At 36.4% G+C, this 21,107-nt stretch overlaps 2 protein-coding genes across 14 annotated transcripts in view; one reads left to right on the forward strand and one right to left on the reverse strand.

Moving 5' to 3' along the window:
• Positions 1 to 21,107, forward strand: part of hiw (MYC binding protein highwire) — a 304,734-nt gene that overhangs the window by 251,796 nt on the left and 31,831 nt on the right. The window lies entirely within an intron of this gene.
• The window catches only part of LOC100882408 (uncharacterized), a 41,211-nt gene that overhangs the window by 3,138 nt on the left and 16,966 nt on the right, over positions 1 to 21,107 (reverse strand). For both annotated transcript variants that reach the window (XM_003704660.3, XM_076529741.1), the window contains exon 2: positions 360 to 779. In XM_003704660.3, the coding sequence (XP_003704708.3) occupies positions 360 to 779 (420 nt within the window). The remainder of the gene's footprint in view (positions 1 to 359; positions 780 to 21,107) is intronic.

Raw genomic sequence — 21,107 nt, forward strand, 5'->3', positions numbered from 1 at the left:
CAATATAACGAGAACTTACTGTACTTGCTTTTACACGGTGATCACATGATAAATCGAGGTCTGCAGGGTATGCATAAATTTAGCTTGCAAGATCCACAGATAACTATAAATGCATAAACATCCTCAATGTACTGATGCCTTCACAAAGCACTTATTTCTACTGATTCTGGTAACTCAATCAAACTGTAGATATATCATAAGTCCAATCACTAATTTTCTATTAAGTCTCGTAACTGAACCCGCAATTAATTCCCGCAGCCTAACTATTCCACGCAATACCGTGGACTCGGACTACGTGACCCAACTACAAATTTCTAAGTAAACGAAGTAAACGAGCAGTGAATTTTAAGGTAATTCACCTTGGTCGCTGGTCCATGCCTGCCGTGCTGCGAAGCTTCGAGTTTGAACGCGTTGCTGGACAGCTCCAGGGTGGGTACTTCTCTGACGGTGATCAGAAGCAGCCTGGAGAACGCGTTCGGTTTGATGCCGACGTGTCTGCACCTGGATATCGAGACGCTGAGGGTCCCCCGTGAATTCCTGAACGCGTGACTCTCCAGAATCACGCTGTCGCACTCGGACACCTCCAGATGCGTGTTGGGTGCGCTTAGATTCAGAAAGGCCTGTCTTTTGGCTACCAAACTGTAAATCCCTGAGACGTGGACTCGTTTCACCGGTGAACCATCCGCGAACGCGCCTGATTGGATCCTTAACACTCGGCAGTGGGAGACTTCTACTTCCATCACGTCCGATGGAATGGTCCCTTCGAGCAGTTCTACGTCCTAACAGAGAAGGTTAATTATTAGCTTCGTATTTTTATGACAAGAGATGTGAAATTTATTCGTCACAAGATAAACTCTAAGATTTCAGAAATATTTTCGCGGTCTTGTGACGAGACGGTTACGTGTGACTGCAGTAATTGTTAGACTATGTAGATAATGCTAGAATACAATTTTTGTTTTAATCAACCGCAGCTTTCAGTGTCGGGACTGACGAGGTATTCTCGGTTTAAACTGGTTCTTGCGGATTAGGGAGAGGCATTTTAATCCTTAAAGCTTCTTTGGAAATCGTGAAAAATGTTGGGTTGGTTCAGAATTCGTAGCCTGAGTATAATAATTCCAACTCGAATTTTCTTCACATACCCCAATGATTATCTAGTAATACTCTTTCTATCATTACATTTTGTAATTTAATTCTCAGCTTAAGAAAATAGCATCATCACTATTAGCTTCGTAATTTCATTCTCAGCTTTCAATGGCGCTTCGATCTAAAAGATTATATTACAGCGTGAAGAATCCTTGGGATGCAATTATATTTCGTTAAGAAATTACACGAAATTGCGAGGCAGCTCAGAAACTCGAGGAACGCGAGCAACTCGAGGCATTGTGTCGAAGTCGAAACAAATTACCGGAGTAATTCAGCACGTTGCAGATATTCGAAAACATTCTTCTTTCCGTAATTGCAACGTGACAGGTTAAATCGTTTGGTTTCTGTCATGAAATTGATGTGATTGCAAATATCGCCCCGACAGGATTTTCCTTTCTTTCTCTGTTACATGACGCTGGAGTAGACGGGGGAATTTTAATTGACCCCAGGTATAATTTCTCGGAATAATTTGCCTGTTACGACTGTGACGGCGATGAATAATAATTAAATAGTTAAAAATTTACATAATGAAACGGAAGCCTTTTGCCCTGTCGTTTTAAAATCAACAAGTGAATTTCTGCTAGTTTAAATTGTTGTGGAAAACGAGAAAGCGGAAAAGGAAATGGGAAAGTATCGCGTGATGCAATTAACATTCTGATCGTTGATCCTGATATTGCGAATTCTCGATATCGAGCGAAATTCTTTCGTGTACTCGTAAGTCATCTTGTAATTATCTTTTATCTGGTGCTTGAACGGAGAAATGAGAAGCGAAATCTTTTTCGTGCAGATTATTTCTAAGTTTTCAAAATATATATATTGTTTAAAATATATCGATATTTTCTTATACAATATTTATATTTGATATTTAAGTATTAAATTTGATATTCAGTATTAAATGTGCGTACATTTTTTTATTATTAAGTAGACAAGAAGATCATAAATGAGTATCGAGTCACACTGCTGCTAGTCAGATGGCTACACAAAATGGCGGCCCAATCAGGTCACGTTCGTAAATGTATATTATTGGCAATTACAACCGAAAATATATTGAAAAGTGTTACTTTATTATAATCACTTTTATTATTGTAACGTTTTGCATACCACGTTTTGCAAGCTTCAAAGCATAAATATACACAATCATAAATATGTATCTCAGTAATAAAATATGGCGATGAAATTTTGTACCGATAAAAGCATAATCAGACTATTCGTGTTAGGAACAAACAAGGGTATTTCGCGATTATTAATATCGTTGATACACGACACGTTATCTTTTTAATCTGATCGCAACAATTTGACAAAGTTACCGTTTGACCGCGTTCAAATTGAATGGTTTCGATGAAAAATTCCCGGTAGAATTTTCCGCGATCACTTTATTCACGGTCCCCGTATCAATGTTAATCGTCCCCAGAAGTAATTTTTAATTCAACGAACGGAAAGTGCATACGCGATGAGAAACGTTCCGCTGTTCCTCGTGAAAAATGAATCACGGAGCTGAAACGCACGCGATTACCGGGAATATCTGTATCGAGCTCATCCAAGGTTACATGCCCCGTACGCATCCTTTTTCGCATTTACATTTTCATTACATAACGAGATATCCATGTCTGTCGACCAGCGCTAACTGCGCCACGCATCCTTTCTTCGTTTCCGTTGAGGGTCGGACGTGATTTTATTCAGAATCTACTTAAACCTTCTTCTCTGACAAATGACAATGTTATACAGTAATATTAGAAGTATAGACTGAAGAATTTTATCGATGTCAGCACATTTACTGGCCGTTCTTCCGTGATCAGAGGCAATGATTTTGAGGAACACTTCACTAAGGTACTAGTTGATTCTTTCATTGAGATAGGAGTCAAAATGATATAGCATTGTGGCATTAGACATGTCAGAAATTGTTAAGAAATTAGACATGTACATAAAATGATTAAACTAAATTCATACATTTGAAGAAGAATAAAATGATTAAACTAAATTCATACATTTGAAGAAGAATAATATGATTAAACTAAATTCATACATTTGAAGAAGAATAAAATGATTAAACTAAATTCATATATTTGAAGAAGAATAAAGTGATTAAACTAAATTCATACATTTGAAGAAGAATAAAGTGATTAAACTAAATTCATACATTTGAACAAGAATGAAATGATTAAACTAAATTCATACATTTGAACAAGAATAAAATGATTAAACTAAATTCACACATTTGAAGAAGAATAAAGTGATTAAACTAAATTCATACATTTGAACAAGAATAAAATGATTAAACTAAATTCATACATTTGAAGAAGAATAAAATGATTAAACTAAATTCACACATTTGAAGAAAAATAAAGTGATTAAACTAAATTCATACATTTGAAGAAGAATAAAGTGATTAAACTAAATTCATACATTTGAAGAAGAATAAAATGATTAAACTAAATTCATACATTTGAACAAGAATAAAATGATTAAACAAAATTCATACATTTGAAGAAGAATAAAATGATTAAACTAAATTCATACATTTGAAGAAGAATAAAATGATTAAACTAAATTCACACGTTTGAAGAAGAATAAAATGATTAAACTAAATTCACACGTTTGAAGAAGAATAAAATGATTAAACTAAATTCATACATTTGAAGAAGAATAAAATGATAAAATACCTGGTTGAAAAATTTAATTATGAAGGTAGATAATAAGTTCCCTACGACAAAATTTATGTCAATGACTATGTGTTAATATTGACAAGAGTCAATTTGTATAAATAATATCAGCTGTACTTCCCAGTCTAACTATTAAGACTAACTTTAATTTTGTAAGATCCTGTACAGTTGAAATACCACTAAATACCTAATTATCAAAATTTATGTGTCATGGAATATACACCTGATGGGTCATTAGATAGGCATCAGTTTTGAGTGGAATATTAATGACATTTTTCGGCGAAAGAGAAAACAAAAGAGGAAGGAGAAATTGTTAGTCCACGACAGGTTACCTTTAAAAGTACTTCCGCTGACGTCGGCTTCCGGGCTATCCCTGCTTCGCTGGTCAACACAATTTAATGAAACGTTCGAGCACTATGCCAAGTAATAATTCCGTCGATTCTCTCTAAAGTGAGTCACGTACAAAAATTATCCAATTAAGGATTCGACGACCACTTCCATAATTTTGCAAGATTGTTAGAACACGTGACATTATGACAAATCTTTCCGCAAGGATTAAACCTTGATTTCAGTACCAATAATTAAGGATTGTTAAATGTATCTGACAAACCTTAAAAATTGCAGTAATAATTTTCGACTGCTAAAGAAAGTTTCGTTCAAATTTGAGGTTAGATCAAATATTCAAGAATGGTGAAGTTTCGTAAAAATAGATTTAGAAAGAGGTGTGATAGTCAAAGTAAGAGATCAAGAATACTAGAAAATTTTGTCATTTATACACGGAATTGAAGCACGATGTAGGAAGCAGAGGAAAAATGTTTTTTCCAAAAAATGCGTAAAAAGGCCAGGGAAATGGAGTACGGCTGTCGCTCGGATTGGTCGCGTCTCATTTTTCCCCGGATTTCCCACGCCACACCGGTGATTTATATTCACGACGTTGCAAAGTTTATCTTTGCAAAAAGAGAAGCGCCAGCACCCGTGTAACAGTTTGGAAAAGCTTCGAGACCGCTTTCCAGCGATACCTCGCTCGCGCAAACACCATCGTCCGGAAAATCCCTGCTGGACTAACGTCTAAACACGGTATATAGGGTGTCTAGTAATCGGCCACATAAATAACTAAAATTCTACCTTCTGCATGCTGATTCTACAAAAGTTCTTTGTAGCTTTTCAAAAATATTACTCTTCTTTTGTAACTATTCACAGAAGCATCATATGTAGTTGCATATGGTTACACATGTTGCACATGCTTTTATGTTCATTAACATAATACTATAATTGTAGATTTGTTCCATACAGTAGTTTTCTTAGAATCTCAGAAAATGTTTGTTTTAGTGTTTTAGTTTTGTAAAGCCTGAGAATATAAAAATAACGATGGAAGTTCGACCATCGACCTGTGATTGCTATCACATGTATAATGGGTTGAGAGTGTGAGCCGTGCTATCAAGTATTCGCATGTATTGTTGCTATACAATTCCATCTTTGCAATGGAAATAGAGCTTCACATCTTGATACAGTGGAAGAGAGAAAAGAATTTTTTGAGGGATGTCAAGGGTCACTTTGTGCTTTTTATAAAGTAGTCGTGAGTCATTATGTGTAGCTGTTACAGTCGGTTAATGGTGGAAATGGAACTAGACTTCTGAATCTTGATGTCTTCAAATTTACAGACCTACGAATTCATAAATTTTCACATACTTAGATCTCCAAATTCTTAAATCTTGAAACACTTATGTCTTCAAATTTCAATGAGCCTAAACCTCTATTTGACCACAAACCTATGTCCCCAAATCTGGTCATCTTCGTATTCCTAAACCTCTATGGTTGATGTTCCCAAATTTACAGACCTCTTCCTAAATTTCCACATATCTAGACTTCAAAATCCTAGATCTTTAAACGCCTATGTCTCCAAATTTCAATGACCCAAACCTCTGTCTGACCAACTACCTATATCCCCAAATCTCTACATCTCAAACCTCCAAGTCCAAAATCTTCAAGTTCCCAAATTCACATGCATCCAAATTCCTGTATCCTCCCATCCCACCTCCATCTCCCTATATTTCCTAACCCCAAAAGACCCTAAATATCAAGAAAACTGCCCTCCTCAAGGTTCATATTTTCCACGAAGTAAATTTTTCTGGACTTCGCTACCCGCCACCGTGTATAAGTGTGGGAGGTCAAAATTTCCATGAGAAAACGTGGCTGGTGAACCGTGTTGCATCGATGAAGCGTTCTTTCTAGCCTGGGAGCCGGTAAATCGAAGGGACGATATCCTAGAATCCTATTTTTCGAGGAGGAGGGAGTTAACCGTGAATCCCGAAGGTAAAAGGCGGACCAACCCGTTCTACAAACGACTCTCCTCCTACCCCGTCGCTTTTAAAGGCCATTGTGTGCAGTAAAAGTCAAAGCTGTTTTCGAGGAGTTTGCTCGTCAGCGGCGCGGTGGCCGAACGACAAAAATCGAGACGTCGCGCCGCTCCTTCGACTAAGTCGAGTGAAGATAGCCTAATCCCTTAATACCCTCGTATATCGAGCCCTTTCTATGCCGTACAACGTGGGGAGAGGTTCTCGAGTTCGTTAAGCCGCTAGCGAGGAAAAATGGGGGCTGAATAGAGACGTCCGAAAAAGGTGGAAAAAGTCTTTCGCTTAAATTCCATAATCGTACGTGTATGAACGGTGGAAATTCTGTACTGAGGTGCGTTTTTAATTTTAATTTTGTTCGTAGGTGTTTAATGGGTTTAGAGTTTGGTTGGAATAGAAAAATGTGTAGACGGATATGATGTCTTGAAAACTGAAATTTGGAAGTTTGAGTATGCAAGTATTCTGAAAATCTACAAATATATGTATGAAGGTTGCACATATTTTATTCTCCGAAAAAAGCAAGTTCAACTCCTCCACATTGCACTCAAACATACTCAACATACAAGAAATAAAATATTACATATGCCACACATGTTCAGCATATAAAATTAAATACACAAATTCAAAACAAAGTTTCCGTAATGAACAAGTTAAGCTTCCTAGTATATTCTCGGAACAAATTAAATCACTAGAAGATACTGTTTGCGGAGATATCTGCAGTTTAGTCACTGTGTGTATGTATAATGTCCTAACACATACTCGACCATGTACTGATGTTAACCCACGAGCTGTCGCATGAGGCTAAGGTGTTTACAAGAGCTAATTGTTCAATTGAAACTTTTTTTGTTGTAAATGATGTTTGATACCTAATCAAAACCTAGAATATGAGCAGAATAGAGTCCGTTATAATTTCGAGTGAGAATAAAGTACGGTTCCAACGTGGTGCACAGGTGTGCGTGATTTATCCTCAACATGGCTGTAGTGCATTAAGTTGCATTAGGGATAGTACAGTCTACTCTTAAATTACACGAGTGCGAAGAAAAGCTTCGCCTTAATATTTATATTTTTCGATACACAGACGAAACGTTATGACAAAAAATCTCATTAATGTTTAAGTATGTTAATTATTAATATTTGAACAAGTAGAAGTTATATTTTGAAGATGTAGAGTTTCATAAAAAGATTGTCTTCTTTGGTTAATGATTTGAAACTTTTGGTTAGTAGAGTATGTTTGATATAGATGGTTTCCGCCACTTTCGACGAAGGAACTTCCTCTTTTCAGGGGAAGGAATTTTCGATAATTTGTTTATCTTTCTCGTCGCGCTATTCTCGGTGAGCTTTTCGTTCCCCTTTGGTCGCATTTCGGGAGAAGGTCTTTTACTCTTGGCTTCTTTGGATAAGCACACGTAAACTTTAGTCTTTAAATTCCTAAATTTTCACAAGTCTCAGTTTTTTTTTACAAATCCCCAAGTTTCTATATTTTCAAATTTTCAATCTTATAAATTTCTTACTCTTCCAGAGTCGAAATTTTCAAATTCTCAGGTATTCGTAATTCTTACATTTCCTTAGTTGACGAATTTCCAAATTTTCAAATTCCCAAATTTCCAAATTCCCAAATTATCAAATTTCCAAATTCTCATATTTTCAAGTGTTCAAATCCCCATATTCCCAAATTTCTAAATTGTCCAAATTTCCAAATTTCTAATTCCACAAATCCCAACCTCCACATCCCTAAATTTCTATACATCCAAATTTTCAATCTTCCAAACTTCCACCCCCGAATTTCAAATTTCTCAATTTCTCAAATTCTCAAATTCTCAAATTTCCAAATCTCTAAATTCTCATATTTTCAAGTGTTCAAATCCCCATATTCCCAAATTTCTAAATCGTCCAAATTCCCAAATTTCTAATTCCACCCAACCTCCACATCCCTAAATTTCTATACATCCAAATTTTCAATCTTCCAAACTTCCACCCCCAAATTTCAAATTTCCCAAATTCTCAAATGTCCATAACTCCAACACTTCCCTAAGACTCACATTTTCCTAATTATCCAAATCCCACGCTAAAAGAATTCCGAACACCCCAACTTCCCACATTTCCAATTCCCAACTTCCTACACTTCCCAAACTTGCACAGAAAATTTCCAAACCGTCGAACGAAAAATTCTCAACCCTCTTCCCCATAGTCACACATCCCTAGAGAAATGAAATTTGTTGTCGACTGTACGCATCTTTCCCTCTTTTCAACGCAGCTAAATTCGTTATCTGCGGGTATTTCGGCTCTCTCTCGAGATATCACAACATCCATTTAGAAACCGGGGACTAAAGCGATGCTAACCAACGACGACTTGATTCATTGTAATGCGCTAGCAGCGAGATCCTGCCGGCAAGAAACACGAGCTTTTTCCACGGAAAGAGTGCGCTAGGAATAATTAAATAATTGTTACTCCAACGTCGCTCCTGTGAATTACCGTCCCATCTGCTTGTACTCGCGCTTTCTTATCGTTAGACTGAAAAGTATACGATTGTTTGATCTGTTAGGTAGATATGTTTGCTGTATAATGAAAATATTTATCTTTACTTCATTAAACGCGTTTCATAATTTACTTGTATTTATAAGAAAAATATTATTTGGTGTTATTTAATGGAGATTTATATTTGATGTGCAAAGAGAGATAAACATTATGAACATTTTAGAATTTTGACTATTTTAAATTATTGTTCTTTTTAAGGATATAGGTTTCTTCATTCTTGGAAGATATTGATCTTCAGGATGCTGTGAATTGTTGATCTGCAACCTTGTAAAATATTAATCTTTAGGATGTTGTAAAATTTTGATGTGTAGAATGTTATCAAACATTGATGTGAATTTTATAGAATATTGATCTGCAGGATCTTAAATACTCATCTTAAGAATCTAATAAAATATTGATGTTTAGAATCGTGTTAAATATTAATCTCTATAATCTTGTGAAATATTCATCAGTAAAATCTTGTCAAATATTGATCTTCTGGATCTAATAAAATTGTTGATGTGCAGAATCTTGCCAAATATTGATGTGGATCTTATAAAACATTGACCTGCAGGATCTTAAATACTCATCTTAAGAATCTAATAAAATATTGATGTTTAGAATCATGTTAAATATTAATCTCTATAATCTTGTGAAATATTCATCAGTAAAATCTTGTCAAATATTGATCTTCTGGATCTTATAAAATTGTTGATGTCTCGAATCTTGTCAGATATTGATCTCTGAAGTCTTGTCATATATTGATCTCAAAAATCATGTAAAATATTGATCTCAAAAATCATGTAAAATATTAATCCCCAGGATGTTCTATCATATTGCTCTCTATAATCTTTTAAAACATCGCTCTCAAAAATCCTTCCAAAATAACCTTGATTCCCTCAAAACACTTCCTCTACCACAACATTCACAATTAGTTCTATTTCCACGTATCAGACTCCGCATAATACTGCATCAGTTATTCCCAGTGTGTTCCTCAGAACGTATAAAAATAAATCTGACTCAAAGTACTCGGTAATCAACGCTTCTAATTATTCTTTTCATAAAAGTATATCTAACGTTACCGAACCTCTCCACTTTCCCTTTTTCGAGAAAAACGTTATCACCTATTTTTACGAGGTTTTCATCAAACACCAGGAACAAAGTCGTTAAACAGCCTCTAGCTACCGTTTCAAACGTTCATTAGCGAGCTGATGACTCACACAAGTATGCAGTCGCGTCTTTAGAACGGTCTCAAGCTTACTAGAGTCTCGAGTGTAACTCGAAGCCTCTCGGTTCGTTCATTTTTCCTCGACATCGCAAGTTTCCAACGCAATTCCCCAGCTCGATTTCAACCGGGGACAGGTTCGCCTTGAACTCGCCCATAGTTGAGCTCTCAGCTGGAAAACCGTTCTTTGTATGCTGTGTTTTTTTCCGAGATGCGAGCGTGGATTAACATGGGAGCGTGGTTAATTAATTTCGTTGTTGGTAAATGTTGATTTTGTTACAGAATTGTGGATAATTTCGTGGGTTAGTATCGTTAAAATGTTTAGGTTCAGTTAGGAGGATTAGGTAGGTTAGGTTAGGAAGGTTAAGTTAGGAAGGTTAGAAAGGTTAGGTTAGGGAGGTTAGGTTAGGAAGGTTAGGTTTGTGAAGTAACACTTAGTGGAGTAAATTTCCAAATTTTAGAAGTTTCAAATTTTTATGGATCAAGTCTTCAAATTTCTAAATTTTGAAATCCCCAAATTTTCAGTTTCTCAATCTCTCAGTTGTTGAATTCAGCAAATTCCCAAATTTCACAAATTTCACAAATTTAAAAAATCTCCAACTTTCGAAGTCTCCAAATTCCCCAAATCCCCAAATTCCCTACCTTCCAAAATCCCAAAATCCCCAAATTCTCAATCTTCCAAATTCCCCAAATTTCCAAATCGTAAAATCCCCAAATTCTCAGTCTTCCAAATTTCCAAAACCCCAAATTCTCAACCTTCCAAATTCCCCAAATCCCCAATTTCTCAACCTTTCAAATTCCACAAATCCCCAAATTCTCAAACTTCCAAATTCCTCAAACTCCCAAATTCTCAACCTTCCAAATTCCAAAAATCCCCAAATTCTCAACCTTCCAAATTTCTCAAACTACCAATTTCTCAACCTTCCTAATTCCCCACAGTCCCAAATTCTCAACCTTCCAAAATCCCTAAATCCCCAAATTCCCAACCTTCCAAAATCCCAAAATCCCCGAATTCTCAACCTTCCAAATTCCCCAAATCCCCAATTTCTCAACCTTTCAAATTCCACAAATCCCCAAATTCTCAAACTTCCAAATTCCTCAAACCCCCAAATTCTCTACCTTCCAAAATCCCAAAATCCCCAAATTCTCAATCTTCCAAATTTCCCAAATCCCCAAATTCTCAACCTTCAAAATTCCCAAATCCTCAAATTCTCAACCATCAAAAATCCCCAACTTCCCCAGACTCCCAAAGCTCCCCCTCACATCATCCTTCCGCCACTAAAGTACCGATAAATGACCGCCAGATACAGACACCTCTGCCCATACCAAAACGAAACGTTTATTTAACGCGAAGAAGTGGAACGATGTCAGGGAATTCATTAGAAGAGAACAATGAGGCCAGTGTGCCCTCGTAAAATTACGAGAACCGTCGACCGTTTCTCGATCTTAGTGCTCGATTACTGTATAGTTTTCCTTTCAAGCGGCACCCTTTCCGCCTCCATTTTCGTCGAAACGCGTGCCAACACTTTTTACATGGCTGTTTCTTGTATTCTTATAAAGGAACGTTATAAAACGAAGCTTCTGTATGCGGACACAATTTACCCATTCAAACGAACGCGTTTCTAATGGACGGTTAAAATTGTTTTCCGGGAAGATTAGGCACTTTTGGGAGACACCTAAATCGTGAGCGAAATTTAATTCCAGGATTATTCTCGAAAATGGTGCGTTTCTGTCACACATGCTGAACTGTTTGCATCAAATATTTGGTTCTAAGGAAATTTGTGATTATTATTTTCTTTGGAACTACATTTATTGTATGTATATTGTACGTGTATATGAATTTGTAAGTATATGTTGAGTTTGAATATTTGTTAGCATACATAGCTGAAGATAACGTTAATATAAATTGTATAATTTTGTGGTATTTCCTTGAGTATGCAGTCTATGAAATTTTATGTCTTATGAATTCCACTGAAATACTCTATCATTATATTAATTTCGTGCATACATGAGATCGACCCCTTAACAATTTTATAATTATACGCCTAAGATAAACATATATATTAATATGTATAATATAAAATTGATAATATAATTTATAACATAACAATATAAGGGTTGAATCATAAAATAATTAATACACTTCTTCATCTCTACGAAAGCATCTATCTGCAATCCAAACTAAAGAACCTAAGACAAGTATCATTTTAACTTCATCTCAAAAATATCGTTAACAATGCTTTTCAAGAAATGAAAAGAGCTAAGTGTTCGGTAAACTTGAGAGGTATCAACGAAGTGCCTTCACAGAGAAAATGCAAAGCAGGTGAACGAAATCGTGCTTGAAATCGCGTTTTACACGAAAGATGGCTGATCGCGTGACGAAGAACGATCGAGGACAGGGTGCGGCGATGGGACTGCAATTACTTCCTGCTGACCACTCCTGACCCGTCACTCCATTAAGAAATGAACTCGAAACGGAACCGTCAAATTACCTTCTGTTTCGCCTATTACTGCAATCTTGGCGTCATAACAGCGGTCACTGGTCGTGTAAACCGTTTTATCCTCGCTGCTCCATTGATTCCCCTCTTGGTCGCTCCAGAATCCCAATACCCACATCTCACCATTTTACACCCGCTTTCAACACATCTCTTCCGTACAAAATTCCTCGACTACAAAGTACGAAATTAAAATTTCAAATTTCAGTTTGTAGTTTCGCGCAAAATATCTCTTCTCGATTCAAAAAGTTCAAGTTGAGGAAGTTTGGATAAGATGGAGTTGAGAAAGTTTAAGGTGGGTGTTGGGCTACTTTTAATTAGTTTAGAGACTTTCGTATGTGTTATTATAAACTTGAATTGGCATTTTAAAATTTCTTTAGAGAGGTATACAAATTCTACATATGAGTAGAGTGTACAAATTCTACAAGTGAGTAGAGGTTACTGACACTAAAGAGGCTACGTATGAACAAAGCAAGAACATAAGCGTTTAACACAAGGTTTGATACGTATAATATCATAAATATAATATATACTGATACGTATAATATAAAATTGATAATATAATTTATAACATAACAATATAAGGGTTGAATCATAAAATAATTACTACACTTCTTCATCTCCACAAAAGCATCTATCTGCAATCCAAACTAAAGAACCTAAGACAAGTATCATTTTATCTTCATCTCAAAAATATCGTTAAAACGATATTGCACAAAGCGTCACAGTAATTCCACTGAATTTTAAGTCGATTATTCCGAACAACGATCGATCATTATATCCGCAATTAATTCAACGACGACCGTCACCGCGTCGGAGTTAAAGCGCCGTTCATAATTCTGCCTCCCCTTTGTACTGGCAACTAGGTGCAGAAATAGCCGGCGTTATCCCTGTCTCATCCTTTGAGTCAGCAGCGCACGAAATGGCACGAATTTTAAGAGCAGTCTTAGTCATTCATCGAGCGTGGAAAAACGGGGGAGACCCGGTGTAAATGTGACGACCTACGCAGGAAACTGTCAGGAAGCGTTCGTTCCCTAACGCTGGCCCCGTTCCTCTTTATTTCGAAGAAGCTGCCCCAGCTGTTCCAGAACGATGCTCCGTGCCTGACGTCATCGATGCACTCCACAAAATGCAGACTACTGTTATGCGTTACGCGGAATCGTCTTTATAAATCTTTCGATAGGGAACTTTTAGAAATGGGATATTCTAGCAAGTTTAGGGGATATTTGTGTTGTGGAATTTTGGGATGTTGGGAGGCGATTTGGGAGTTTGGGATTTTAGGATTTAGGTGGTTTGGAAATTTGGGAATTTTTGAAGTTTGAGAATTAAGGGATTTTGGGATTTAGGGATTTTCGAAGGTTGAGAATTTGGGAATTTGGGAATTTGGGAATTTTTGAAGGTTGAGAATTTTAGAAGATTGAAAATTTGGGGATTTTTGGAATTTGGAAGGTTGAGAATTTGGGGATTTGGGGATTCTGGAAGATTGAGAATTTGGGGATTTGGGAAATTTGGAAGACTGAGAATTTGGGAATTTTAGGATTTGGAGATTTGGGGAATTTGGAAGTTTGAGAATTTGGGGATTTTTGGAATTTGGAAGGTTGAGAATTTGGGGGTTTGAGGAATTTGGAAATTTGAGAATTTGGGGATTTTTGGAATTTGGAAGGTTGAGAATTTGGGGATTTGGGGATTCTGGAAGATTGAGAATTTGGAGATTTTGGGAACTTGGAAGCTTGGGAATTTGGGGATTTTAGGAACTTGGAAGCTTGGGAATTTAGGGATTTAGGGATTTTGGAAGCTTGGGAATTTGGGACTGTGGGGATTTTGGAAGCTTGGGAATTTGGGATTGTGAGGAATTTGGAAGGTTGAGAATTTGGGGATTTTTGGAATTTGGAAGGTTGAGAATTTGGGGATTTGGGGATTCTGGAAGATTGAGAATTTGGAGATTTTGGGAACTTGGAAGCTTGGGAATTTGGGGATTTGGGAAATTTGGAAGATTGAGAATTTGGGGATTTTGGGATTTTCGAAGGTTGAGAATTTGAGTATTTGGAAATTTGAAAATGAGGAAATTTGGGGATTTAGGACTTTCAGAAGGTTGAAAATTTACAGATTTGGAGATTTTGGAAGATTGAAAATTTGGAAATATAGGGATTTGTGAAGGTATGTGAATGTTTGATTCGTTTTTAAGTTCATCAATTAAAAATCACATGGATCATGCAGATACACCATAGCCCCATATAGTACCATTGTATTGAATATTATTTCTTTTACATTTAGTGCCATTCACATTTATTTTCTTTTACATTTATTAATTATATTCATTGATGTACCATGTCCATTAATTGTCAAAATTACAAATACACATGAGCTGTGATTCTTTTTGTTGAAAACAAATTGACTTTGCAAGTACTTTGAAGAATGCTCAGATTCAACTTTCCGAAACAACGAAATAAAGTATAAAAAGTATCACTGTATTTTATTTTATTTCTTGAAAAGTGTTGATAATTTCTGAGACACGGTATGTACAGTCTGGTCGCGTGAGATACAGGAAAGCCACTGGAAACAATTAAGAATTAATTTTATGGCACACAGGGTGTCACCTCAAGCTATGAAGCTATTAAGAAAAAAAGATCAAAGGGACCGGTATACACAGTACATCTATAAATACCTCTTTCGTAATATCTTAACTAATCATAGTCTTCTTGACAAAAAAAATGACAAAATTGCTTGGCTTCTTGACAAAAAAATATTGACTTAATTTACGTAAAATTTTCCCCCCCCAAAAAAATTATCCTTTATTCCTTTATTTTCCTCGAAAGAAACACCTGCTGTAGTCACTAAATCACGCAACCTGCCAACCCGTGAAAAAACCTCGGAACTGGTTACAAACGACCCACATAACCGTGGTCGGCTCGATGCCTTTGGAAAAAACGATCCTCAAAAGGAAGACCACTGTGCGGTGTACAGTTTCATAGGGTAGTGGAGAGTTACAACGGCGAGGAAATCTTCACGGGGAATAATCGAGTTTGGTTGTGTCGGGTCATAAACGGCAAAAGGGATGACGTTACCTTTAACGCGTAGGGTTTTCGCTTTTCGAAGGTTTCTTCGTGAAACTTTGCCATTGAGAGCAGCGTGGGGCTGCAAGGGGTATCGAAACAGGGACTCTGAGTAAGCAAGGAACAAAGTAAAAAACTTTTCTTGGTTTAATTTCATCGGAGGGACGAGGGAAGAATTTACTACTTGCAAGCTACAAGGGTGCTTTTTTAGACGTTAGATAGATAGGACATACATGTGAGTTTGTTCATTTTTAATTTTTTAATATACAAGTTAAAATTTCTAATTTACAGGAAGTGAATGTGATAAAATCATCTAAATTTTTTCTTGAATTGAGATTTTTAATTTTTGAGATTTGCAAATGTTAGTATTCAGATATTTTCACATTTATAAATTTTCAGGATTCCTAGCTTGGAATCCCTGGACCTCGGGAATTTCTTAGTCCCTAATTCCCTAGATCTCCAAGTATTCCCACCTTCAAATCCCTAGATCTCCAAGTTGTTCTACCTCAAATCCCTAGATCTCCAAGTTGACCTACCTCAAATCCCTAGATCTCCTAAATTCTAGATCTCCAAATTCCTAGGTCTTCTGGTTCCCAGGTCTCCTGATCTCTAAATCTCCAAATTGCAAGATTTCCTAATCTCTAGGTTTCCAAATCCCTAGATATCCTAATTCCTATGCCCCCAAATCCGTGGATCTCCTAATTCCTATGACCTCAAATCCCTAGATTCACTAATTCCACAGCCCCCAAATCCCTAGATCTACTAACTCCTATGTCCCCAAATCCCTAGATTCACTAATTCCACAGTCCCCAAATCCCTAGATGTACTAACTTCTATCTCCCCAAATCCCTAGATTTACTAATTCTAAGGTTCCCAAATCCCTAGATCCCCTAATCCCTACGCCCCAAATCCCTAGATCCCCTAATCCCTACGCCCAAAATCCCTAGATCTCCTAATCCCTACGTCCCAAATCCCTAGATCACCTAATCCCTCCGCCCCAAATCCCTAAGCCTTCAAATTCCAATACCCTCACACTACATCCCACAAATACCTAAGTCGTTAAATGCCTAGATTCCACTATCTATAGATTCCCATATCAGCCGACTCCCAAATCCCTAGATTCCCACATCCATCAATCCTCAAATCCCTAGCTTCCCATATCAATAACTCCCCAAATTCCATATTCACCAATCCCAAACTCCTCCCTAAATAAACCACCCGAAATATCGTCACACAAAGCCAACTAAAGCAGTCCACAAATAAATGAATGAAAAATAAATTACATCGTTAAATATCCAAGTGCATTAAGTCGCGAAGGAAACGAAACCGCGTTCGAAAGACACCGGTGCTTCCCTCCAGCCGTTTTTTTCCTCGGCTCTCCCGAAAGCGCAAGGTAAGCTGCAATTCTTTACACTGTACGTCAAAAAAGCCGGGGCCCCGCAGAAATTTACGGTTCTCGCGGAAATTTTGCGAACACGGAGCATAGAACGCGACGATATAAATTACCGAAGAAAAATTGGCCCGTGAAAAGCGGTGCTAACCGCTTCTCGCGCGGCGTTCAACAAAGAGGATTCGCCCGGGCCGATACGAGCCGCCATCGACCCCCAAATTATACGCTCGAAGAAATACTCGATCGAGAAGATAAATAATTAAGCAGTTTCGAGACGCGTGTCACGAATGCCGAACAATCGAGCTGGACGGTTTAAGGCAGCGAGTCACGAACCATCGAGTATTCGCCGGCTGAATCGAAATTGACGAACGACCGACAATGGCGAGGCCGTGGATTAAAACGTGGCCTCCGACCAGCCTCCATTTTATGGACGAGCCGTGAACAGCAATGACGGGAATCGATTCTTTTTCTCCTTCGAGAAACCCTTATTCAATTTGAATCGTAATAGGGACAACTCTTTTTTACTTCGGTAAATTGGTTGATCTTTATGTGCTATGTTATTTATGATAAATGTGATTAATTGTGAGATGATTTATGGAGGTGGATTTATGGAATGTTTCATTTTGGATGAAATGTATTTACGAATGTTCTTTACGAATTTTCGTTACGAATTCGGGGTTGTGGAATGAAGGAGAATTTCGTTTTGACAGGAACACGCAAGTTTGTTGCTAAGAGTGTTTGATAAGGCATGTGCGGTAATATGACATGTGTTGTATCAGATTAACTTAGCAGACGTGTACACGCGAATATGAGGGTTGCAAATCGCGTGATTTGAAGGTACCTGTGTATCAGATAAAATATGTATTTTTAATGGATGTTATACGATATCAGAGAATAATAAAACGCCCTCAAATAATTCTCACCGATAACAGAACATAACTGATATTGTTTTCCGGGTGAGGTTCAATGTTTAAAATAACAAGTATAACAAGTTTAAAATAACACAAGTATTTTGACACATCAAAAACACGTGTGTTTATACACATGTGACAAAGAGGCTAAATATTATTTCTTTCGATAAAAAGATAAGATGTAAGAGGATGAGAGTTGAATGTACTCGAACGTCTTCGCGATTCATGACAGGTCGAAAAGCAAGAAAGTGGAGGACAATAAAACTTTTCGAAAGTTTCCATCGTCGAAGTTGGCCGCGAGTGCAAAGGGTAATTGAAGAAACCTAGAAACAGAGCTGGAAACAGACACTGGCCTGCGAGAGAGGATAGTCGGTGTTTACAATTGTAATTCTGGCTGAGACGACGGTAATCGAGTTATTCGAGATTCGATTAACTCCGCTCGACGCGTCGGAAGTGCTGCCTTCTTCGTAGATAGAGTTAAACCCGTTAATCGATAAGGATTATTCGGTTACAAAGGAAAATTATTGCTTCCTTTTCTAAATTTAAACTTTACTCGTTTTTAGGGATTTTTGAGAACTGAAACATTTGGGGATGGGTTCAGGATTTGTGGGTTTAGGGATTTTGGAATTTGGAGATTTGGGGGTTTAGGGGTTCGGGGGTTTAGGGATTTGGGGATTTAGGGATTTGGGGGTTTAGGGATTTGGGGATCTAGGGAATTAGAGCTCAAGGGATTTGGGGATCTGGTGATCTAAGGATGTAGGAATTTAGGGGTCCAAGAACTTTGTATTTGGAGATCTAAGTATTGGGGGTCTAGGGGTTTCGGGCTCTATGAATCCAAGGATCTAGGAATTTGGAGATCTCGAAATTTGGAAGTCCAAATATTTGGAAATCTAGGAATTTGAGAATTAAAAATTGAAAGGTTTGAAAAAATTTGAAGACTGAAAAATTCACAAATTTTGAAACTAGAACACTTACAAATTTGCAAGTAATCGCAAGTAATTTTGCAAGTAATTGCTCTAATTTTTGCTCTCAACTAACCCTAAATTAACCTAAAATTCAGAAGGCAAAGGACCTCTAATCTCTAGGAGATTGATACGAGGCATAATACATTCAATCAATTGAAACAATTGAAAATTTCCTGCAATTTCAAGTAGTTCGTTATCGGAACGATCGCACCGCGAGATCTCGAAGCAGTCACACGCTCGATAAATCCACTTCCGGTGGAACGTATTCTCCGATCATTGTGTTTCTTCTGAAACGTCGCTACGGTGAGAAGTACTTTGCTCTTTCTCCGTTTATTTTGCTCCCTCACAAAAGAGGCGTTTCACGAAAAGCCTCGACACGCATACCAATGTACGCGGTTCTTAATGACGATAGATAACGATGTTATCTGACTGCGTGATTCAGAGCTAAAGAAACGAAGAAGCAACCGGTGGAACGTGGCGTTTCAAGGACCATTTTGTTGGTCCCACGCGTACGACACAGATTCAAGGCTTCGTGAGCGATTAGTAATTTAATATCGAACGAGAATTTCCGAATTATTTTATGGATATTTATTCAACTTTTTTGTGTTGGAGACTCATGCTCATAATTTTGGAATGGGTATTTTTTAATTACATTGTGTTGCACATATGATGTACATATGATGTATATGATGCATATGTGATGAACATATGATGTACATATGATGTACATATGAGATAACATAGTTATGTGTATGATTGTACATATGAGGTAATATAGTGATGTATATGATCTCTACATATGCTGTAACACAGTGATATATATGATACACATATGATGTTCATATGATGTAACATAGTGATGTGTATGATGTACATATGATGTAACATAGTGATGTGTATGATGTACATATGATATACATATGAGGTAACATAGTGATGTGTATGATGTACATATGATATACATATGAGGTAACATAGTGATGTGAATGATGTACATATGATGTACATATGAGGTAACATAGTGATGTGTATGATGTACATATGCTATAACATAGTGATGCATATGATCTCTACATATACTGTAACATAGTGATATATATGATACACATATGACATACATAGTGACATGTATATAATAGTGACATACATAGTGACATGTATATAATGTAACATAGTGAAATAGTAACAAAAAATAATAAGCCAATAGCAATAATAAATAACAGACAGATTCTTCATTAAAAGAATTCATAACAATTTTCAACTAAAATATTTTAGTATTTCTATGTATACATATGTGAACAGCAAAAATATCTCCAAGACCCGAAGATTTAATCCTAGAACATCAAAGTCAAATTTATTCTGATTTACAATTAAAAAATTGTAGTAGTGTTTCCAATACAAATGAAGTATAGCACAGTCTCGCTATATGGCCCACTAAACATATATCCTTACATACTTATTTTTTTAATTTCCTCTACATGAAACTCACTACATATTACTATACGAACACTGACACATAAAGAGATGTCCATAAAAATTTTAAACTGTCACGCATTCTCAAAAAAGCATATAAGTAATTGATTAATCAAAAGTGATTTTGTTAAACACTCGAAAGTTTATTCAACAGGAAAATAATTAAATGTCAGAAATAGTATACCAAATTGAAATTGGAATCATCAATTGAAATTTGATTGGAAGTAAAATTATTGAAAGAATTTCCAGGAATTTTAGCGCGACACTCAAACACCGTTTAAATTTCAAAGTAAATTACGCGAGCGTTGCACGTGTCCAATCATTTAAACGATTTCGATTAAACCTTTACAGTTCAAGTATCAATCAAACTGGTCGGCTCTCGGAGTCCTATTTAATTAACAATGAAATTTTGTCGGGGTTAAGTAAAATATTTAATGTACCCATATAATGTAGCGAACAAAAGGAGTTATCTTTTAATAATTTACAAAGTCGATTAACTATGCTATTTATTAGTGAGTGCTCTGATTTTAACCTCTTGCAACATGATTTATCAGGTGAGAATTAACTAAGCACTAGAATATTAAAACAGAGAAAGAAAAATGAAGTGTCACGTCAATTTACTAAATATAAATTGACTACTAAAAATATAAATTAACTACTAGATTATTGAAACAGACAAAGAAAGATGAAATGTCATGTCAATTTACTAAATATAAATTAACTACTAGATTATTAAAACAGACAAAGAAAGATGAAATATTATGTGAATTTATTAAATATAAATTGACTATGCAAATTGAACTTGAACATCAAATTGAAGTATTCGAATAAAATTGATCGTACCTCAAATTCCCATCATTGCCCAAATTTTTATTCACAAAAAAAGCAAACTAAAAAAATTTTGAAATCCCTAAATCTTCTAAAAA

This window comes from Megachile rotundata, chromosome 3 (genome assembly GCF_050947335.1).
Source record: "Megachile rotundata isolate GNS110a chromosome 3, iyMegRotu1, whole genome shotgun sequence".
Taxonomy (NCBI): Eukaryota; Metazoa; Arthropoda; class Insecta; order Hymenoptera; family Megachilidae; genus Megachile; species Megachile rotundata.